General features: G+C 32.3%; 1 protein-coding gene across 9 annotated transcripts in view; it reads right to left on the bottom strand.

Moving 5' to 3' along the window:
• LOC106881035 (zinc finger protein 423) overlaps positions 1-21,731 on the bottom strand; it is a 268,464-nt gene that overhangs the window by 134,846 nt on the left and 111,887 nt on the right. For all 9 annotated transcript variants that reach the window (XR_016241680.1, XR_016241684.1, XR_016241679.1 and 6 more), the window contains one exon: positions 15,643-15,708. Coding sequence is in view for 1 of the 9 variants with exons in the window: in XM_052966837.2 (XP_052822797.1) it covers positions 15,643-15,708 (66 nt within the window). In the remaining 8 variants the exon portion in view is untranslated. The remainder of the gene's footprint in view (positions 1-15,642; positions 15,709-21,731) is intronic.

The following is a 21,731-nucleotide window of genomic DNA, read 5'->3' as shown; positions in this document are numbered from 1 at the left end:
GCACGTAAAAGCACCCACTACACTCTTGCAGTGGTTGGTGTTAGGAAGGGCATCCAGCTGTAGAAACTCTGCCAAATCAGATTGGAGTCTGGTGTAGCCATCTGGTTTCACCAGTCCTCAGTCAAACCATCCAACCCATGCTAACATGGAAAGCAGACGTTAAACGACGATGATGACATACATATGTATATACATTCATTTATATACATATATATATATATCTACATACATCTACATATCTACATATGAATATATATTTATATACATATATATACACATATATGTATATATACATATATAAATGAATATATATTTATATACATATATATACACACATATATATAGATATATACATATATATATATATACATATATATATATATATATATATATATATATATATATATATATATATATATTTACATACACATGGGGACGTAAACACACCAGCATCGGTTGTTAAGCAATGTTGGGAGGACAAACACAGACACACAAACATACATATATATATATATATATATATATATATATATATATACATACATATGACGGGCTTCTTTCAGTTTCCGTCTACCAAATCCACTCACAAGGCTTTGGTCAGCCCGAGGCTATAGTAGAAGATACTTGCCCAACGTGCCACGCAGTGGGACTGAGCCCAGAACCATGTGGTTCCTAAGCAAGCTACTTTATTTCATAAATATTTGCCATAAAGGCCATTACAAAGAGGGGACGAACAAGGACAGACAAACATAAAAGGGGTGAAGTAGCTGTATCGATTAAATATTTACAATTTTAAATATACAATAAAAATTTGATTATATTTACAATGATCGATTAAAGCATTGCTCATTACAGATGCAATTTGTAATTGCTTTCCTGAAGGATAGGCATCCGACCACCAGGATAGACACCTTGCTTTTTCTTTCCCTTGTTTTTGGCTTCCACTGGAAGCAAGCTATTTACCACACAGCCACTTCTATGCTTACGTTTTATATATATATATAAATTTTGTATATTTGGAATTCCAGACAAAGTGCATTGTTTTTTTTTTTTAATTATACTTTTGTATCTTTACTGAAATAATTTTGGCCTCTATTGGTTCCTGATAGCACTGGTATAATTCAAAGTTTTTACATTGCAAAACAGATTTCAAGCAGTAATATTTATTACTTCTGTATTGACTACTAAGTCTCATGGTTGAAATTCTTACTTTTATCTGATTAGATATGAGAATCTCAAAGATTACGCCTACCTTTAAAACATTTCTTTTTCCTCTGTAGCTGATGTTCCCACTAGAATTTCATTGTATTTCAAAAGTTCCACAAAAGCTCCCAGTGGACGAGCTTTCTCACATTATTTTGTTGTTCATTATAAGGTTGAAGTTTATTATTTCTTCTTATTTACTTGGAATATCATATATTGCTGCAAGTGTTTTATTACACTCTCCCCTTACCACATATATCATTACTGTGTATGTGTGTGTATGCATGCGCATGCGTGCACACACACTTACACACATAATTTACTAGCTTTTGCTTTTGATGATTTTCTTATTGCCCAACTTCTAATTTGTTCTTGAATTTATTATTTTTATTATTATTGGTGGATTGGCAAAATTATTAAAACAACAACTAAAACATTTTGTTCTGGCTTTTTACATTCTGATTTCAAATCCAACCAAGGTCAATTTTGCCTTTCATCCCTCCATGATCAATGAAATAAAGTAACAGTCAAGTACTGGGGTCAATAGTATTGACTAACTCCTTCCCTTGAATCTGCTGACCTTGTGTTTAAAATAAAAGCAATTGATATTATTATTTTTTAAAAATTTTTTATTATTATTATTACTATTATTATTATTATTATTATTATTATTATTTTTGGTGAGCTGGCAGAATTGTTAGCATGTCAGGAGAAATACTAAGCATTATTTCATCTGTCGTTACGTTCTGAGTTCAAATTCCACCAAGGTCAACTTTGTTTTTCATCCTTTTGGGGTTGATGAAATAAGTACTAGTCAAGTGCTGGGGTCAATGTAATCACCTAGTCCTCTCCCCTAAATTTCAGGCCTTGTGCCTATACCAGAAAGGATTGTTATTATTATTGGTAGGGCTCTTTATATCCTCACTTCAAAGCTCATGAAAGTCTATGAGGTCAATAAAATAAAGCACCATTTAAATAGAAGGATTGACATTAGCTACAACACTTCTTCCACCTCAAAATTACTAGCCTTGTGCCTAAATTAGAAACATTCAAGGCACTGAATTGTCACAATCATTAGAGTGTTGGAAAAAAATGTCTTGTAGTATTTGATCTGGCTGTTGTGCTGAAATTAAAAACAAAATTCCTAGCTGTATGCCTAAATTAGAAACAGTATAATAGTTATTATTCCCTTTATTATTATAATGATGTTCAGTGAGAGTTCCTACTTAAATTTATTTTTGAATGCTGCCTCATACACCGTCCTTGTGGCAAATAAGAGAAATTACAATTATTATTATTAAACCTTGGGAGAGGCATTATGCCGGTAATAAACACATGCACTGGTTCAGTCCTTTATTAATTTATAAACAGTATATAGTTTTTTGTTAAATCAGTGCGTGTGTTTATTACCGGCATAATGCCTCTCCCAAGGTTTAATAGTATTTCTTTCAACACACGTATCCACATCAAGAATCTTGCACACGAAATACACATATGAAACAATTATTATTATTAGGTGGAAAGTAGAATGGTAGAAACAGTGCAACACCAAACTTGCAATATATTGTTTTGTCTTCTGTTTTGTGAGTATTAGTTATACATGCATACATGCACACAAGCATACATACATGTATGTTGATTCCGTTGACATTGTTTGTTTCTCAACATTTGTAGCCTTGTGCCAATATAAGATGTATCCTACAAAAATCAATTTCATGTTTCCTACTTCAGTGGTTGATTTAACAATTTCCACCTCCAAAAATCTTCTCTACATTAGCAAGCACTACTAATTATTTCAATAGGCTTTTTTTTTATGTGTATCTCACTACCCAAGGGTTCCAGCAGTATTTGTCGTTATAGTTCAGATTCCACTGAATTATACTGTAATTAATTGCTACAGAATTATATTGTAAGCTTCCTTCCTCAACCTATTAATCTATACTGGTTAACCATATCAGCAAGTAATAACTCAGCATTTTAATCCAATGTACTTTCATTCTGTAGCATCTTCAGATTATTTGAGTGTCTTCTACTATAGTCTTGAGCAAAGTAATGCTGTATGACTGGAACATGTAGATGTAAGCTTTATGGTAGTCCATTGAATGTATGCATGTACATGTGTGTATATGGTGTGTTTATATGAAATTTTTTTTCTGTTTGTCTGACACTGCGTCAAATATGGTGGTGTTATGTTTGCATGTCCTGTAAACAATGTTCTGTAACATTGCTGCTTTAAACTTATGAAGATCACTAGAATACAATTTTTCCCACTAGAAAAACAGGTTGGGTTTGGTGACAGGAAAGGCATCCAACCAGAAAATATTATAACAGTAAGCTTTTGTCCATGGAAAAAGAAGACATAAAAACAATACTGATGATTTTTTGTATTTCTTAAATATAATTTTCTTATTTTCATGGTATATTTAACATTTGGCAGCACACCATTTTGGAAACACTGACCTTGTCAATATTTTTAATATCTAGCCACTCTGTCAGTTGACTTATATTCCATCTTCCATGTATTGTTACACAACTAACAGATAATACCTGACAATCTTCTCCCCAGTACTCACAGATCTTCCACATTAATTTTCAGATTCACTACCACCTAGTCAACCTTTTTTATTATTTTGCTAATACGTTCTCAACACAGCCACCTCCAACACTAATTAGATACACTAAATAACAGAAATTGTCAACATGTTTAGACATCATTTCATAAGTGTCTCTACTGTTCATCCTTGCTAAACATTTTACTTATGTGAAGTGTCACATATGCCAGAGATACCACTGGATATTTTGTAAACCCATTTCATGTACTGAATATACAGTACTGAGACCCTGCTTACCCCTTTCAGACATACTAACAAAAGCAACTCCCCAAATGGCACTGGGATCTTGAGTTCTTTGATACTAACTAACACTAAATTGCTACCATATTGAACTTCAGACCTTTAAACTCTAGTCTGCCCAGGTTTGAAACTTTTGAGGAAAGTTCCATGATAAACCCTGCAAAGAGAACCAGGTTGCCAATAGATAAATGCCTTAAGAATATCAAGCCTTGAACTCCTCCATTATTACTGTAATTAATTAAGTCAGTGAGCTGGCTGAATCAGTATACCAAGCAAAATGCTTAGCAGCATTTCATCCGTCTTTATGTTCTCAGTTCAAATTTTGCTTAGGTCAACTTTGCCTTTCATCCTTTCAGGGTTGATTTAATGGACTTAACTCCTCCACAAAATTGCTGGCCTTGTGCCAAAATTTGAAATCATTATTATTATAATCAATAGCAGTAGTGTGAGGATAGAGCCCTGATGAGAGCAGTTATCTCCACACTACATTGTTCGCTGTATTTACTGTCAATTTCTAACCTTACAGTACTGAGACCCTGCTTACCCCTTTCAGACATACTAACAGCAAATCCTCCATGTATAGCTTGTAAGTCATTCTTCTACACCTCACAAACTATTTATCTAAATTTGATTTTCTCAGCACCCATCTAACAATTGAGTGTGAGAATCTGTCAAAATAGTTTTCCATATCAACAGATGCAAGTAGAATTGCTTGTTCTTAGTCAAGTACTCCTCTTACCCATCCCTGGAAAAGCACACAATGCTTCAGAACCTGACAGCACATAATGTTTAGGCTGGATGTTCTGCAAAACATTTAGAGAGAAGAATAGAAGTAGTGAAAGAAAAACAAAAATCTGCAAGTAAACTATGAAGTAAAATAATCCAATAAATGTACTTATCCTCATTGAACTATATAGTTTAAACAAAATTGATAACCTTGCATGTAGTATTCTATAGTAACACTTCTGTTGTTAGATCTAAGAAAAAAAAAAAAAAAAAAAGATTCATCTTTTTTTAATTTGTTGATCAAGAGAGAAAGGACTATAAATATAACCTGCAGAGAGCCTTCTAGACAAGCAGGCTAGGAAGGTCGGGTGACATTAGTGCAAACAGTAGGAGAGTAGGGTGATATCAGTACAGTTCTTATCAAGCTGCAAGGATTCCCATAGTGAAAAGTAAGTACATGGTGAGCTGAGTCCAAAATCCTAGTTTCATTTCAAAGTTGAAGCCATTTCATTTCATTTGTGTTATGAAAAGGCATGACCATTATATAGCATTTTATTTTACCCTCTTTAAAAAATCTGAAACATTGTGGTAGGCGAAAACAAATCTATATCAAGTTTCAAGTATTGGAAAGTAGTAGTAGTAGTAGTAGTAGTAGTAGTAGTAGTAATAGTAGTAGTAGTAGGTAGGAATACTTGCATTTGTTGTAGTTTAAAATGTGTATTGTTCAATGTTTATAGAAACAAGGTCAGGAAGATTCACAAACTCTATCAGAAATGAGTAAATTTGAAATGACTAATAGTGTTAGCATCAATCTACTTAAAAACAAGCAACAAAAAGACCAAAAAAAAACAACTTTACTTTTAAGAATAGTATTTGTTTTTCAATAATTTTTACCCTTCAATTTCTTTTCTGTATATTAATTTTCTTTTCTTACTCTCTCTTCCAATAAAATCATTAGCTGCTCTTATTCCATGGGGTGAATAATTCTAATTTAGAAAAACAATAATTCAGAAAAATTAAGAGGAAAACGAAACTTGCTTCATGTCAAACCAACAAAGCTCATCTGAAAATCATAAAGAAATAAACTCTAAAATCTATTTCTATGGACAGTCATACATTTCCAATACCCAGATTTGTATATTTTTGTATTAAGCTATACATATCTCTCAATGTTACATTGCCTGTATGTATATCTATGCTAAGTTGCATGAATCCCTCAACGTCAAGTTATATTTACTGGCAGTCATCATATCAATAGAGACCCATAATCAATACATCATTTGATTGAGTAAAAATTAAATAATATTCCCAGAAAACAAAACGGAAAACAACAACAACAACATCAAGCTTTTCTGTTCTTTTGCTTCAGGGCCAAAAAGAGATGGAAAAGCAATGGTCATTTTGTAATTGCTGCAGCAGACAATTTATTTAGGTCTCTGAGCAGATAAAATGTTATATTGTTTGAAGTCATACAATAACCTAATAAATAAGTGAAAAGGTAGGTTAAAGGTTGTAGAAGGATTAAAATGAACCACTGCAGAGTTGTTGTAGCCATTAAAAATAAAATAACAGTTGCACCATTGTAGAGTCGTTGTAGACATTAAATATGAAATAACAATTTGTTTATCTAAAATGTTATTTTTCTGAATTATTAACCGAATTAAGACATCTAGTAATAACAAATGCAAACATGAAATTTTTACGCAACTGCTATGTTCTTCAGAGTTTTGATGTTAAATGATGAAATAAAATTGAGAAAGCTTTAAAAAGATGGTTAACAAATATCTTTCTAAAATAAATCTATGTAATATCTTAAGAAAGTGTATCACTGGGAAATATCTCAAGAAGGCATTTGACCCAGAATGCATTCTGTATATCTCATGAGTATCAAGCCTATCCAGAACAAATTTGAAAATATTAGAAAAATATTCATTAGAAAAGGTGTCAGGAAGCACACAAAGGCAGTTACTGGATTACTTTTTAGTTAAGTAGTTTTATCCTAATCCCTACATCAGAATAAGACAGGCTGCACTTGGAAACTTTGATTTAAAGATACACTAATTAAAATTGCAGTGTGGAATCACTAAAGAGAACTCTATAAAGTTGAAATTTTAGTGTAAAAAACATGCCTGTGTGAAAAATGTTTTCCATTCGTGAGATATGAAATAATAACCCTTCAGTTAGCAGTTTCACAACTCCTGTCAGTAACATTAAATATAAAATTATGTTGTAAATGAAAAATACAGACAATGATCGTCCTCCCCCTACTTTCCTCACTTCTTTGATTAAGCAAATAATTAAACTGACAAATTTCAGAAATTAGATAAATGTATTTCACTGGACCACCATTTGTTAATATTTGAACTCATTTTACTTTGAATGAAAAGTTGTCAGCCATCCATATTAATTTAATTTGATGGTTAGCATAAGGAAGTTTACAATATCTACTACTACTGCCGCTGCTACAACTACTACTACTACTACTACCATTTACACTATTCCACTCAGTAACACTGTCACAACTAACACCACAAAGTTGAATACCAATAAATAAGTATTAACATGGCTGCTGGTGAGATAGGAAGTACAGGTAAACCTCTTCGGTCAATAATCTTGATACTTAAATAACTGAATATTTAAAGAAAAATAAGAAGATAAAAGAAAATTTCGACAAACTGTAAGAAACATAAATGGATTGGGAGGGGAGAAAAGGGAAAAAAGCACAGAATACAGCTTCATCATTCTTGTGTTAAGGTTGGTACAAAATGATTGTGAGGATAAGATATTAGATTATTTGCTGCAGGCAATTTGTAATGTCTCTGGGTAAAACATCCATGCAGCTATGTAACTCAGTTCACTTAGCTGTTGGCAATAGATACCACTAGAACATCAGAAAAGGATATCTGCAATAGACTGGCATCATATCCAAATTCATCTCCCATCTGCATAATGTTACAAAACTTGCAGCTAAGCACTGTTTTTATAACCCCCATGTGGCATGTGGAGACATTTATCATCAGATCATTTATCTGATGCAAAGAATTGGAATTATTTTAAATATATATATATGTATTTATATTTTGACATTGTTTACACTTAGATTATAAACTGTAATTTTCAGTCTCTCTCTATAAAATTTTCAACATGAAACAGTAATTTTACTAGAATAATGTTTATTTATGCAATTTAGATTCAGTATCTTTTGCATTTATTTGAATAAATTTTGATAGTTTTTTTTAAAATATTTTTTTCAAGATTTATTCTAAGTTTAAGTAAGGATGGCCACAGCTCCTTAACCCTTTCGATACCAATCTTGCTACTACCACCAAGATCTGCATCCGCAGTCGCCTCTGTAGTACAAATGTTTTGTTTCCATGAGTTTTGAATTAAAATCTTCCACCAAACTTTAGTCACAGTTTATGTTCCTAACACTAGCTTAATGATAACTAAGTTATTTTAATAAATTCTTTGTTATATTTAAAATTAATTGAAAGACAGACAGAGCATCTCAAAATAAATACGGTAACAAAAGGGTTAAAGGGTAGCATGTGAGAGACTAAAAACTAAAATAATCATCATCAAAGCAAAAATAAACCACTCTACTCAATGCCATTAGTTGTTCTAGAAACTGCCAATGATTTCTTTTGTAGGCACAATATTAATTTGAAACAACCTTTATTGGTAATTATTCTATTGACCTTGTAAGGGGATCAGAGGGAAACCAACCCTGATTAAAATGAAGCACTAAACCTAATGTTCTATTATCTTACCTTTTATATTTCACTAGTTTCAGTCAATGGGCTACAGCATATGAGGATACTGTCTTTGAAAGGTTCAGTTGAACAAACTGGCGCTAGTACTACACTTACTCTACTGGTCTCTTTTGTCAAATCACAAAGTTATGAGGATGGAGACAAACTAATACCAATCACTAAGTGATGGTGGGGTGGGACAAATACAAATACACACATATACAGGGTGTGATGGGTAAATTGTTGCCATTTTATATTTTTGATTTTGTGCATGTGCATTGTTTGTTTTTGATTTTATCAACTACACAGTATAGTAGGGTCAGTTCGGTACTGTTTGTGAGAAAAGCAGCACCATGACGCAATTCACTCAGTCGGAAATTTGGAAACAACATGCTATGCTGCTTGGCATTTGCATCGGAAGCTCCAATACGAACATTTCAGAGTGTTTGGGTGTCGATCTGAGGACAGTTCAGAGGATTCAGAAAGAGTTGGATGAGTTTAATGGTGATTACAAAGGTACAACAGCTCGGAAAACTTACTCTGATTGTTCTGATAAGAAAAGAACTCTTGAATTTGTCGGTGAGATCCAGGCCATGATTGACACATCGCCTAACCATTAAATCACATTTTGGTCTATAATCTTGGATGGAGCTTACCAACCATATTGAGATGCATTCTTAAACTAAACACTGCAACATGCCAACAAATATCGTTTGTTTGTTACAGCATTTGCCAGGTCTGTTTGTCTGTCTCTCTTTGTTTTTCTCTCTCTCTCTCAGTTTACACTCTTCCTATCATGTTTGGGAAGGAAGAACACATTAGACAATGTAGTCCTTGATATACAAAAAGACTTTGTCACCTCTTTGATGCTTTTGATCATAGTTCTACAGAATTAGGACTAAACCAGGGTTAAACAACAACAGCAGCAACAAAACTTTATCACATGTCAATGACTACAACTGTGCCTTCCTACTATTTTTGACAGTCTGAACTGATGAGACTCAGCTCTCAGTCAAATATAACAAATAACTGTGTACCAATGTTGAATTATGATGATGATGAGATTCAGTATTAGGTTCTTCCTAGGTCTACTCGCTGTTATGAAGGGAATCCCAGCTGGTTTTCTTTTCTCATGCAAATATGTGAAAAATCAATAACATAAAGTGAAACATCTGAGCAGAAAGATGTCAGATTACTGGTTGTTGGGTCATAGGTTTGTATCCCACTGATGAAGCAGTACTTTGTGCTTGGTATAACCGTTATTGACCATCATCGTGATAACGATTATTATTAATATTGATGAAATTTTAAAAACACAATGACATTTATTTTTAGGTAGTTATAAAGAGCAAAATAATTTCAAAAGTAGCAAGTATGTTAAAAGCAGCCATTTGTTTTAAGTAAAGGAAAAACGATGTATAAAAGAGGAAAAGAAACTGAAAATGATTCATAAACTAATGAAATTATATAGAAAATATGCTTTCTTCTATACCAAAGAAAATTAAACATTTCATATATGTATGTGTGTGTTCTGAATTGAAGCAATATATTTTTTAAGAAGTTTACACCTCGAGGGATTTTAGATTTGCAGGAAATACAAATCCCCAGTTAAAATAAGAAAATATAAAAGAAAAAAATTAATAACAAAGGTGGAAAAAAGAAATGCAACAGTTAAATGAATTAAATTTATTATATCCAACTTTATGATATTGTAAGAACTATAAAAAATGAAAAATAGAATATGAAGTTGAAACAGCAGAATAGTTCTGCAATATATTTGGCAAAGAACTAATGGTATAGTTCTGTATAAGACAGCAGGCATTCATACTCACTGGGGAGATAATCATGCTGTTTTATTGGCAAGAACAAGTGAAGATGATAGCTGCAAAACTCAATGTGCAAATAAATAAGTCAAGTTTTTAGCTAGTTTACAGAAACCAATGTTATCTGAATATATTCCAGTATTAATGTACAACAGGCCAGACGTAATGCAACAACCTTGATATAAGCAGTTATAAAAACAAAAATAATAACAACAAAGGTGAAATATACACATAATTGAAAAGTTTCAAAAAACAATTATTTGTACTTATAAAATGTAGCCATTGGCCCCATTCACTTATTCCAGCTCTTTTATTAACTCTGTGTGTGTGTGTGTGTGTGTGTGTGTGTGTGTATGAATCATCATAAATATCTATCTATCTATCCATCCATATGGCCATGTATGTGTATATATAATGTATTTATACACGAGCATATATCTAATATAGAAGAGAAAATAGCTGTGTAATTTGAACACCACATCTGCTGTTTACTATATACCTGTGTTAACCACTACATATGTGTTGTGTGTGTGTATACATATACATGACCATTGAAACAGATGAATTCTTTGAGAGCCTTTTACTCCAAACACATCTATTCTGCGCAACATGTATACCAAGTGACAAAAGTGATGTAAGCATTACAACTCAATGCATTTGCTCTACCTAAATATTGAGTGCTTTTTAGCATTCTTTTTAGTTTCAATGTCTTTGTAACCTCACTTAAGACCATATATACAATATACTAATCGTATACTGCTTCTATGTCAGGTACTTTCAGTGGATCAACAAAACAGCAGACTCTCTTGCATTTGATAAAAAGTATATGTGTTCTATCAAACAAGATCAATATAAAATGGCTAAGTTCTCTACCTTCTGAGTTTTAATTCTGCCAAGGCTAGCCTTGCCTTTCATCCTTTTGGAATTGATAAAATAAATACCAGTTGAGCACTGGGGCTGATTTAATCAATTTGTCCCCTCCCCCAAAACTGCTGGTTGTGTGCTAAAATTTGAGACCAATATATAATGGCCAAGTGGTAGATGTCATCAAAAGAATATGCTGGAAGACGTATTTTACAAGAACAATCAGGTAATCTTACTATTTAATGTATTAAAAGTTGGTGCTGTCCACCAGATTAAAGTACTTGAGTACTTTAAAGCAAATAGTACCTTTGAAACAGATATCTGGAAATGAATACCAATACCAAAGTAAAATTTTGAAAGTATAGCAATGCTTTTCAATGTAACTTAAAAAAATAAAATGTAACTAATAGTGATGACACTAAATCATGATATTCAAATGTTGTATTTAGTTATGAATACACACGCACAAGGAAAAGAGCAAGACAAACTTAGAAAAAGCAATACAATATGGAAAATGTAACAGTTAGTGCAAACCCTGAAAGTAGCTCAGAAATCTGTTAAAGGGTTTATGTTACATACAAATATACTCTACCAGTTTTTCATCTAAAGATGGCGAGTTAGAGTCATTTCAATATCAAATAGAATGCCTTGTGGCTCTCTATAAACTGAGTTCAACTTTGCCTTTCATTATCTCAGGGTCAATAAATAAAATATCAGTCCAGTACTGGAGTTGGTTATTCTCACTCCTTTTCCCCCCTTTTTTTTCTGTCTGGAAGATATCAACTATGTTTAAATTTGAACAGGGATGGTGTCTGCCAAGCTTAAATGCCTAAAACATACTGTATGTCACAATTACACTCCTATGACTCCATCAAGAGTTGAGGGCTCAATAAAGGAAGGATATATACATTATCAATTTGTTTAATATCCAACTACTTTGCAATCTTTATCACCATACTCTGATGCTCCTCTAAATGTATAGATTCACAGGAGAGTCAGAAAGAGACATTTAAGATTGCAAAGCAGTTAGTAAAAGAGAGATGTGACGGTAATGTAATAGGGATGAGCTACTCGAAAGATGAAGTGGAACAAATTGTCATGGATTCTGATGGAATTAAAGGAAGATGGAAGAAATATATGGTGAGGTTGTTCAATGTGGAGAATGGATCTGATGGTTACATAGAAAGCAATTTAATTCTAGGACCAGCAGAGGAAATAACCGGGAAAGAAGTTAAGAAAGCACTGAGAATTAAGAGTGGAAAAGGAAGGCTGACAGGAGTCACAGGAGATATTTTAAAGCAAAAAATTGGGATATGAAGCAAATGACAGGTCTGTAGGTTGATGGAGAAAGACCATATTCCAGCAGATAGGAAGTTGAGTACTCTCATAGAATAACTAAGTCATTGAAGTGTAGAATAATGAAGCTATTGGAAAAAGTGGTAGAGAAGGGGATAAAGAAGAGGGTGAAGATTGATGAAGTGCAGTTTGGATTTATGACAGGAAGAAGAATGACTGATATAATTTTTATTTTAGAAGTGCAGGGACAAAGAGAGAGAAGTTGTTTGGGGGTTTGCCAATGCAAAGAAGGCTTTCAACTGGATTCCACATTTGATGACATGGATATTAACAGAGTTAAGAGTGGTGGAAATGGTTGTTTAGAATAGTGATGTCAATATATGACAACATACATAGTTGTAAAGATGAAGGACAGGAACAGTGATGAGTTTGCAGTGAAGGTTGAAAGCATCAGAGATAAATGTTAAGCTCCCTTATCTGTAGTTGTGATGGAGGTGCTAGCTGAACTCATTAAAGAGAGTTTATCATGGAAGTTGATGTACACAGTCAATTTGGTGCTAATTGCAAGAGAGCACAGACAGACTGAAAGAGAAGATGAATAGGTAGAAGGAATGTATAGCAACAAAAGATATGAAGGCATAAATTGAAAAGATGAAGATGATGGAAAGTGAGAAAATATATGATGGGGTGGAATGAACTGAGAAGTGGCTGTATGCAATGCACAGGTAAAATGCTGGAACAAACTCCATATGCACAATATGCACTGGGTGAGTTCTTTGAAAATATAGTTGTTATTAACAAATGTGGAAGCTACATTCAACTCAATGGTATGTATGGAGGGAGATGCAGATGGAGGAAATGTTAAGTTGGATGTTGTAAATGACATGAAGATGGGAGGTGTGAAAACATTTTGTTACCTAGGAGACATGATGAATAGAAGAGATGGATCAGACTCAGTGACAATTGCTAGAGTGAGATGCACATAGAAGTTCTGGGAACTGAATGACATACTAATGAGGAAGAGAATGTCACTGAAATTGAAGGAAAAGGTGTATGCTGCATGTGTGAGAAGTGAGAGAATATATGAGACATAGATAATAAACATGGAATAGCAGAGAAGGCTGGAAGGAAATGAGAATGGTAGTATGGTGGATGAACAGAGTGACCCTAAGAGAGAAAGATGGGAATAGAGCCAGCGATGTATGTTGTGGAAAGAAATGGGATGAGATGACTGGGTCACATGCTGAGGAAGGATGAATGTGACTGGGTGAGAGGAGTGATGAAAACAGATGTGATAGGAAGTAGAGGAAGACTGAAAAAGACAGGGCAGAAGGTGATGGAAGAGGAAATGAGAGCAAGGGAGTTGAGAGGGGGCATGTAGACAATAGGAGAAAATGGGGAAGACAAAGGTCTTACTAGGCTAACCTCTGCTTTATTAGGAAAGCTGTTTGTTGTTGTAGTGTGTATGTGTGCGCAGAGGGGGATAAAATACAAATACATAGCTTAAAAAAAAAAGAAAAAAACTTTCACCATTTTCATAAAATCTCTTCAATTTCTAGTTATTCATCACATGAGTACAAAACAAGTACATACTATAATGCTGTCCAAGATCAACTGTGATTATAATTTTACCCATTATTCTAAAGTTCAGACTATTAACATTGAGGTTTACAAATACCAAACTATAACATTTTATGTAAAGCTATTTTGCAACAGTGTATGAGATGTTATTAATCTCTGTGTTCCATTCAATTTACTAATGTGTAAACGTTTACATCTTAAAATATCATCATACCTGGAGAAACGTTCATTTTTTACAAAGTGAAAGAATCTCACTTTTTTGTAAAAATATACAACATTGATTTGTTTCAAGTCACAAAAAAAAAAAAAAAAAAAAATACTGCTCTATCTTCTTGCTTTGGTCCATGAGATTGACAACCACTGAATTTAAACTATGAAGAATAACACAACTTTTGCCATAGGTAAAGGATAGCAAACTGTATTCAAATACTCCAAGAATAATTATCAGGTAGAGTCAAGTGCTTAAGAAGTTTATTTTGCAATTAATTTAACTGTTTATTTTCAACCAAAATTTGTGGCCTTGTGCTTATGTTAGAGATTATTACTTGGATTATATATTTAGCAGAAACAAAATAAAATAAAATATTAACAAAGATTACATATATATATCCTCAAAATGTTTGTCTCCATAAGTTTATGTTTTGTATTCTTTTGTGTGGCATGACACAGACATGGCTATGGAATAAGTTGTTTCAGAATCATATGGTTGCCATCTGATCCCACTATCTAACATCTTAGACATGTTTCTTCTATTGTAATCTGAGCTTAACCCAAGCCTTCTGAGTAAAATTAAATAGACAGAAGCATGTTGATTAGACTGGATCCATTTTGAGGTGGTAAACTTAATCTGTTAATTTATCAGCATCTCCAAACTTTTGGTTGCCTTTAGTGAAGTGCACTCTGCTGAAAGCATTTGGACCAGATCTCCATTTTAAGGATAAGGCATGAATCATATTTTTTCTCCCTTTATTCCTATGGTCTTAAACGCCATGTATCAGCCTCAGAGGCCATTCTCTTCAAACTAAGTCATATAAAAGCTTCTAAAAAACTCACATGATAGTTCTTATTAATATATCAACTATTTGACATATCATTTTTTGCCAAAAGAGAATCACCATGCTTATGCAAAGCAACAAGTTTTGCTATATAATTATAATAACTAATTGATTGAATTAATTATCAGAGTTGATATTGTAATAAATAAGCATAACATTTCATTTATGAAAATCAAAATATAATAAATTAAAAAAATTTTCTTCACTAAATTATATTAGTATATCTTGTATTTTTGTTCACAACATCATTTTATTATAAGATAGTGATGCTTTTGGTATTCTCCATGTAAATCATCTTTCATTATGGTCTTCTGCATAGTTATTTTACTGTATATGTACTCTGGTTTCATGCATGTCATTTATGGAACTGAGTTAATAAGAATCTATGCTTTGGTTAATATTGATTCTGTATAGTTTGTTCAAATAAACAAAAAAAAAAAAAAACCCAAACAAACAAGACCACAAACAATGAAAAATAATATTAGCTAACCTGAACTTCCAAGCAATTCAGAGTTCTGTGTTTCCTCATCATCAATTTCCTCTCCATAAGGGTTTCCTAAAAGCAGAAGCAGAAAATGTTTTACTAAGGAAAGTATATTGAAGATAATCATTCTTCAAGAACTTCAGAAATTTAATCAATTCATAGTTTTGAATATATTATTCACGCACAAATGTAAACTGTATATTTTAAGTTGCATAAATTTCTTAGCAAGGAAAGTTTATGACTGATTTTACTTCTTGTTAGTATTTCACATCATACTTCTAATGTTGAGTAAAATACACATATCACAACTTCCCATTTGTACTCAACTGTTTGGTTAAGTTTGTAGCGAAACTCTTTTAAGATGTCATCTGTATAAAAAGCAGTTGTTTTTTGATGAAAAGATGTTTGATATGTTAGTATTTTAATTTTTTCTTTTTAGTTCTGTCATTTTCATGTCTATAATCATATATTAGGTAGTTAATGAGAACACATATATTAGGTAGTTAATGAGAACAATTTTATACTAAACTCATTGAATCAATAATCTATCAAGAGTTACATATCACTAACAGACAACAAACAAATTAGATGACTGGAGTGAAATGTCAGCACTAAATGGAAATGGAATTATCATCATTTGACCAAATTGGCAATGTTGAGATATTCAATTAAAAGAGTAATTTGTTGCACTTTATTACACTACAGATAAATACTGGAACAATTCAATTATTATTTTATCCTTAATTATTTCTTCAGGCTTACTTGCCACCTGAATTCATCTAAGTTGGGATCTTCGATAATACAGATATGTTTAAATAGAATAGTATTTAAAAAGAAGAAAATATTATTGTGAAAATGAAATATCAAAAAAAGAAAATGAAGTAATAAATACAAAGACAAATGTGTAGCAGGTAAAAAAATTGGAATGAATGAATGAATGAATGATGTAAGTTGACAGTAAGAAAAGAAACTTTAAAAAATTTACAATGAGAAAGAGAAAATGGACTCCTATACAGCACTTTTGTTTACAAATGTAAAATATAACATGCTGCATTAAAACAACAGCAGAGAGACAACTAAGAAAAAATAATTGCAGATAAAAAAAACAGAATAACAATGTAAAGACTTTTCTGTAAATGTCAAGAAGTGCTGCTGACATCTCATAAGGTTTTTGGTTTAAATTAGATAAGTTAACTTAAGAGAAAAAAATCAGAGAAGAGTACTTTTTCTTGTGAGTAAACCTGTTTAAAAAACAAACTAAACCTTTCACACATCTTAGATAAATGTCAAAGCTATCATATTGATGTCTTATTTAGGAAAATAAAATAAAAGTATGAGCAAACCAAAACAGAGGAAGAAAAGTATTTTAAAAAATTTACTCTTAAAAAAAAAAACTGTCAAGAAATTAAGAGAAAAAAAAATGACTAAAGATGTCAGTTTGTAGTTTTAAGATTTGTTTTTCAAATTATAAAACAAATTTTTTAAAAAAGAAAATCCTAATGTTAATGTGTGTGTATCTTTGATTCACTATAAATTTTTAGGCTGTACATACAATTTTATAAAAGTTCTCCCCATACCTCTTATTCAAATTAGTTTTTATCACACACACACACACACACACACACACACACAAAGAGAGAATCAAAAGCCAAGAGCAAATATGACAAAGATTTGTGACAGTGGCCTTTGCAAAAGCAACAGAACCAGGAAGATAGATGTGCTCTCTCAGTAGGATGGGGGTAAGGTGTAGTTCAATATCTAGTCTTTGAATATATTTTCCTGATATTGTGTGTGTGTGTGTATATATATATATATATATATATATATATATATATATATATATATATATATATATATATATATATTATATCATATATATATTTTATCATATATATATATATATATATATCAAAATGTGGTTTTCAGGAGAATATTCAATGCACAAATACTTCCCATAAACATGTAGTGTTGATGCTGAATGATATATGTATATTTCTTTGTCATGTTTGAGAGAGATTAGAACTAACATTAAGTATTGAAACTAAATAATTGTATTGTATTCAAGTTATTTTGGCAGTTTAAACATACAGGCATTACCATCACCATCGTCATAATTTTAATATTTTCAATTTATGCTGGCCTATGTTCAGTGATTGTGTATGACAGTACATTGCTAACTCTTACAGATGATACTTTACTCATTTCTCCACAGATTTTTCTTCTCCAAAGCTCATACTTCATTTCTCTTCACATATGCTGTACCACTTTCCTCACATATACTTTATTCAACCTGATTTTCTTGGTAGCGAGAAAAATTTATTGTCAACTGAAGTAACTGTTCTCTCAAATGTTTTCCTTTTCATTAATTTTCACTACAACTACATCTAGCACTAACTAAATCATACAGGTAACAGAAGTTATCTTTTACTTCCAGCAAGCAGCCTCAGCAGTTCATGTGCTTGATTTTATGGGAGTTTACTACTCAAGTACATCTGATAGAAATAGGAGCAACTTAAGAATTAAGGAAGCCTTGCTCATACATAGACTTAATCCACAAATAAATAATAAATTAGAACTCAGTACACAGTACTTGACATAAAAAACACACCCAGAGGCACACAAACTAAATATCTCATACAAAAGAGAAAACTGATTTCACAAAATACTATATTAGCAATTGATGTCATTCATGTGGAAAGCAAAATAACCATCAAATATGCTTGAAAATGACCAAAGAAAAAATCAAAATCAAAATTTTATCCCAAAGAGAGGAAATTGGAACATTATCCAATTAAAGTTCCTTAAACTCTGATGAAGGGACTGTTAAGTCCTGAAATATTGGACATATAAAAGAACAACAGCAATAACAATAAAAAAAAAAAGTCAAAACAAAGATTACCAGGTAACTTTTAATTTTCGTTACCTCATCTTACAGTCCATTTTGCATTGTTTAATCTTCTATCTCTTTCAATGTTACATATCAATGCTTCAAGCAAACTATAACATTTTAAATCATAAAATATTTACAAGTGCTCAAAGAAATATTTACAAGTGTTCAGAAAACAAGCACTAAATTTCAGTCTTTGTATCTGACTTGGTTTTACTTATTATATACCAAAATCCTTGTTGCTTGCAGTTTTGGACAGCTAATATATTTTAATACAGCTGGATGGTCAATTGAAGTAAGTTTCAACATAAAATATAATGTAATTTCCTTAGTCACCACGATTTCTAAAGGTAGAAATTAGCCAAAGGGAAATGTATGTCACTATATAAATATTCGCACAGTTTTTATTTTTTTTTAACTAAAGATCATTTGGATATTTTTGGATAATTGCATATAAAGTATGCATTGATGAAGTAAACATTACTGATGCCATATACTTAATGTACATGTGTTATTTAAACACCTGGAACTATGGTTTATCATTTGAGAAAAGTCCCTTTAAAAAACACAATATATTTCAGAGTTTCTGGGGGCAATTTTGTTTCATCTAGCTCTGAAGTATATTGCTCTTTTTAACACTATATGCCTTTAAATGGATTTTTCCCAGATGATAAACTGCAGCTCTTGGTGTTTAAACAAAACACATGGATGTTAAGTATGTGGTGTTGGTAATATTTATATTATAAAGATGCCTCTATTGTATTATCTGATATTTTAATCTGAGCTGACATAGAGGTTTGTGTGAAATATATTAACAATGTAAACCATAAAAATTGAAACCCAGGACAACTAACAGGACAACTTATAAGCCACAATAAGTTCTGTGTAAATATGTGCACGCATGTGTGTGTCTGTGCACACAAGCATGAGTACATGATAATTTAATTCAAAGGATAGTGGCTGACATTGATATGTTCCTTAGACACTGATAAGTAACAAACGATGGGATATAGATTAACAGTATTGCTTTTCATAAATAGCGAAAGCTGTTAATTTCAAGCAAAAGTATTGGCTTGACAAGCACCCTAACTGATATACAAACTTTAGAAAAATATTTTTTTAAAGATTGGAAAGATACAGTACCCATTATGTTTGGTTGAGAGCATCAATTAGTATATGGGTGACAAAGCTATGTTAACAGCACAGTCCTTCATACTTGCAAAGCCTTAGAAAATGTAATCAGCAATCCAAATAAAGTCCCAGGCAAGTGAAGAAAAGGTGATGACTACTTCTTTATGCTTAAGCATACATATATTTATAATCATTTAATGGAAAATGATTGTAACATACATGAGGAGAATAGATGCTCTTTGATCTGTGATACATAAATCTTATCTGATATAACCTTATGAGGTATGGCTATCATAATAAAAATGACATACTTGGGACATTACAAAGATCACCTCAATCAGACTATGAAGAAAACCAACATCAACACCAAAATATGAGAAGAACAAGTAGCGGATTGTATATGTTCTGGTGCTACAGCATTCTTTGAACAATAAAATCATAGAAACGAAGAAAACAAACTGCAAAGATGGAAAGTTGGTCACGCCCAACCATCTCTACCAGCATATGTGGAATACATGCTTCATGCAAGGACAGGTTTTCAGAGTCATCAGAGATACCAGCACAACAAATGAGAATGGAAAAGAAATGATATAACTCCCAAAAAAAAAAAAAAAAAAAAAGCAAAAAACCTAGCCGATAATGTGAAGGAGGGAGAGGGTATTTCTTTCAGTTTCCACCCACCAAATCCACTCACAGGGCTTTGGTTGGCCTGGGGCTATAGCAGAAGACTAATAGAAGACTGCCCAAGGTACTGCACAGTGGAATTGAACCCAAGACCACATGGTTGGACAGTAAGGCTTCTTACCAACACAGCCACACCTGCACCTCCATACACACACACACACACACACACACACACACACAACAACAACAACAACAACAACAATCCTTGGATGGAATTTATAAACATTTAATGCACTGCTACACACATTTCCACAAATCACGTGTCTCTTAAGAGATGTGATTTGTGGAAATATGCATGGCAATGCATTAAATGTTTATAAATTCCATCCAAAGATTATTGTTATTATTATTATATTTATCCTACATTATATCGGTACAGCTCGATGCATCCCCAAAATACTGGTTCACCAGTCAGCATCATTAGACTGAGGGCTGACATTATAGAACAGGAGCTTTATTTGCATCCAAAATGCTTCCCATAAACAAATTTAATCTATCTATATATATCTATATCTATATATATATATATATATATATATATATATATATATATATATGAGACCATAGCACTTAAATCTTGTAGTTTTCATGTTATGAAATTTTCATTGAAGATTTAATTTATCAACCCACTGATAATTTATTAAATTTTTGTTTGGTTTACTCAAAGTATCTAGTATTGTTTGGTAGAAAGAAAAAAAAATTAAGAATAAAATGTGGCAGCTGTCATATCAGGATTTCTGTTCCTAGTGGTTAAATGAAATTATAAATATTATTAATGCCAACAAGAATTGTGTTCAGATTCATCACAGGGAATTAAATCTGTTTAGCTTTATCATAACAGAAGAGTTGATCTTTTATACTAGTTTACATATTTCTTGAATTGGATGGATCTACAGTAGGAAGTTCTATCCAAAATCTATTCTTTTAAATGAGAAATGTGGTATCTAACAAATTTCTAATTAACTCTTTAACTGTGAATTTAGATTTCATGATTATTCTAGTTACGATGTTAAATATCTACCAAAACAATACAATTGGTATTTTTTGTAGGTCACATTGCCTCAACAAACTTCACATATGTCAACAAAATAATAGTTTCATGTTGTTGTCGTTGGCACTACGTCGCTTACGATGTCGAGGGTTCCAGTTGATCTGATCAACAGAACAGCCTGCTCATGAAATTAACATGCAAGTGGCTGAGCACTCCACAGACATGTGTACCCTTAACGTAGTTCTCAGGGATATTCAGCGTGACACAGTGAGACAAGGCTGACCCTTTGAATTACAGGCACAACAGAAACTGGAAGTAAGAGTGAGAGAAAATTGTGGTGGAAGAGTACAGCAGGGTTCGCTACCATCCCCTGCCGGAGCCTTGTAGAGCTTTAGGTGTTTT

This window comes from Octopus bimaculoides, chromosome 1 (assembly GCF_046866305.1).
Source record: "Octopus bimaculoides isolate indiv1 chromosome 1, ASM4686630v1, whole genome shotgun sequence".
In the NCBI taxonomy this organism is placed as follows: domain Eukaryota; kingdom Metazoa; phylum Mollusca; class Cephalopoda; order Octopoda; family Octopodidae; genus Octopus; species Octopus bimaculoides.
This window is presented reverse-complemented; position numbering and strand designations above follow the sequence as displayed.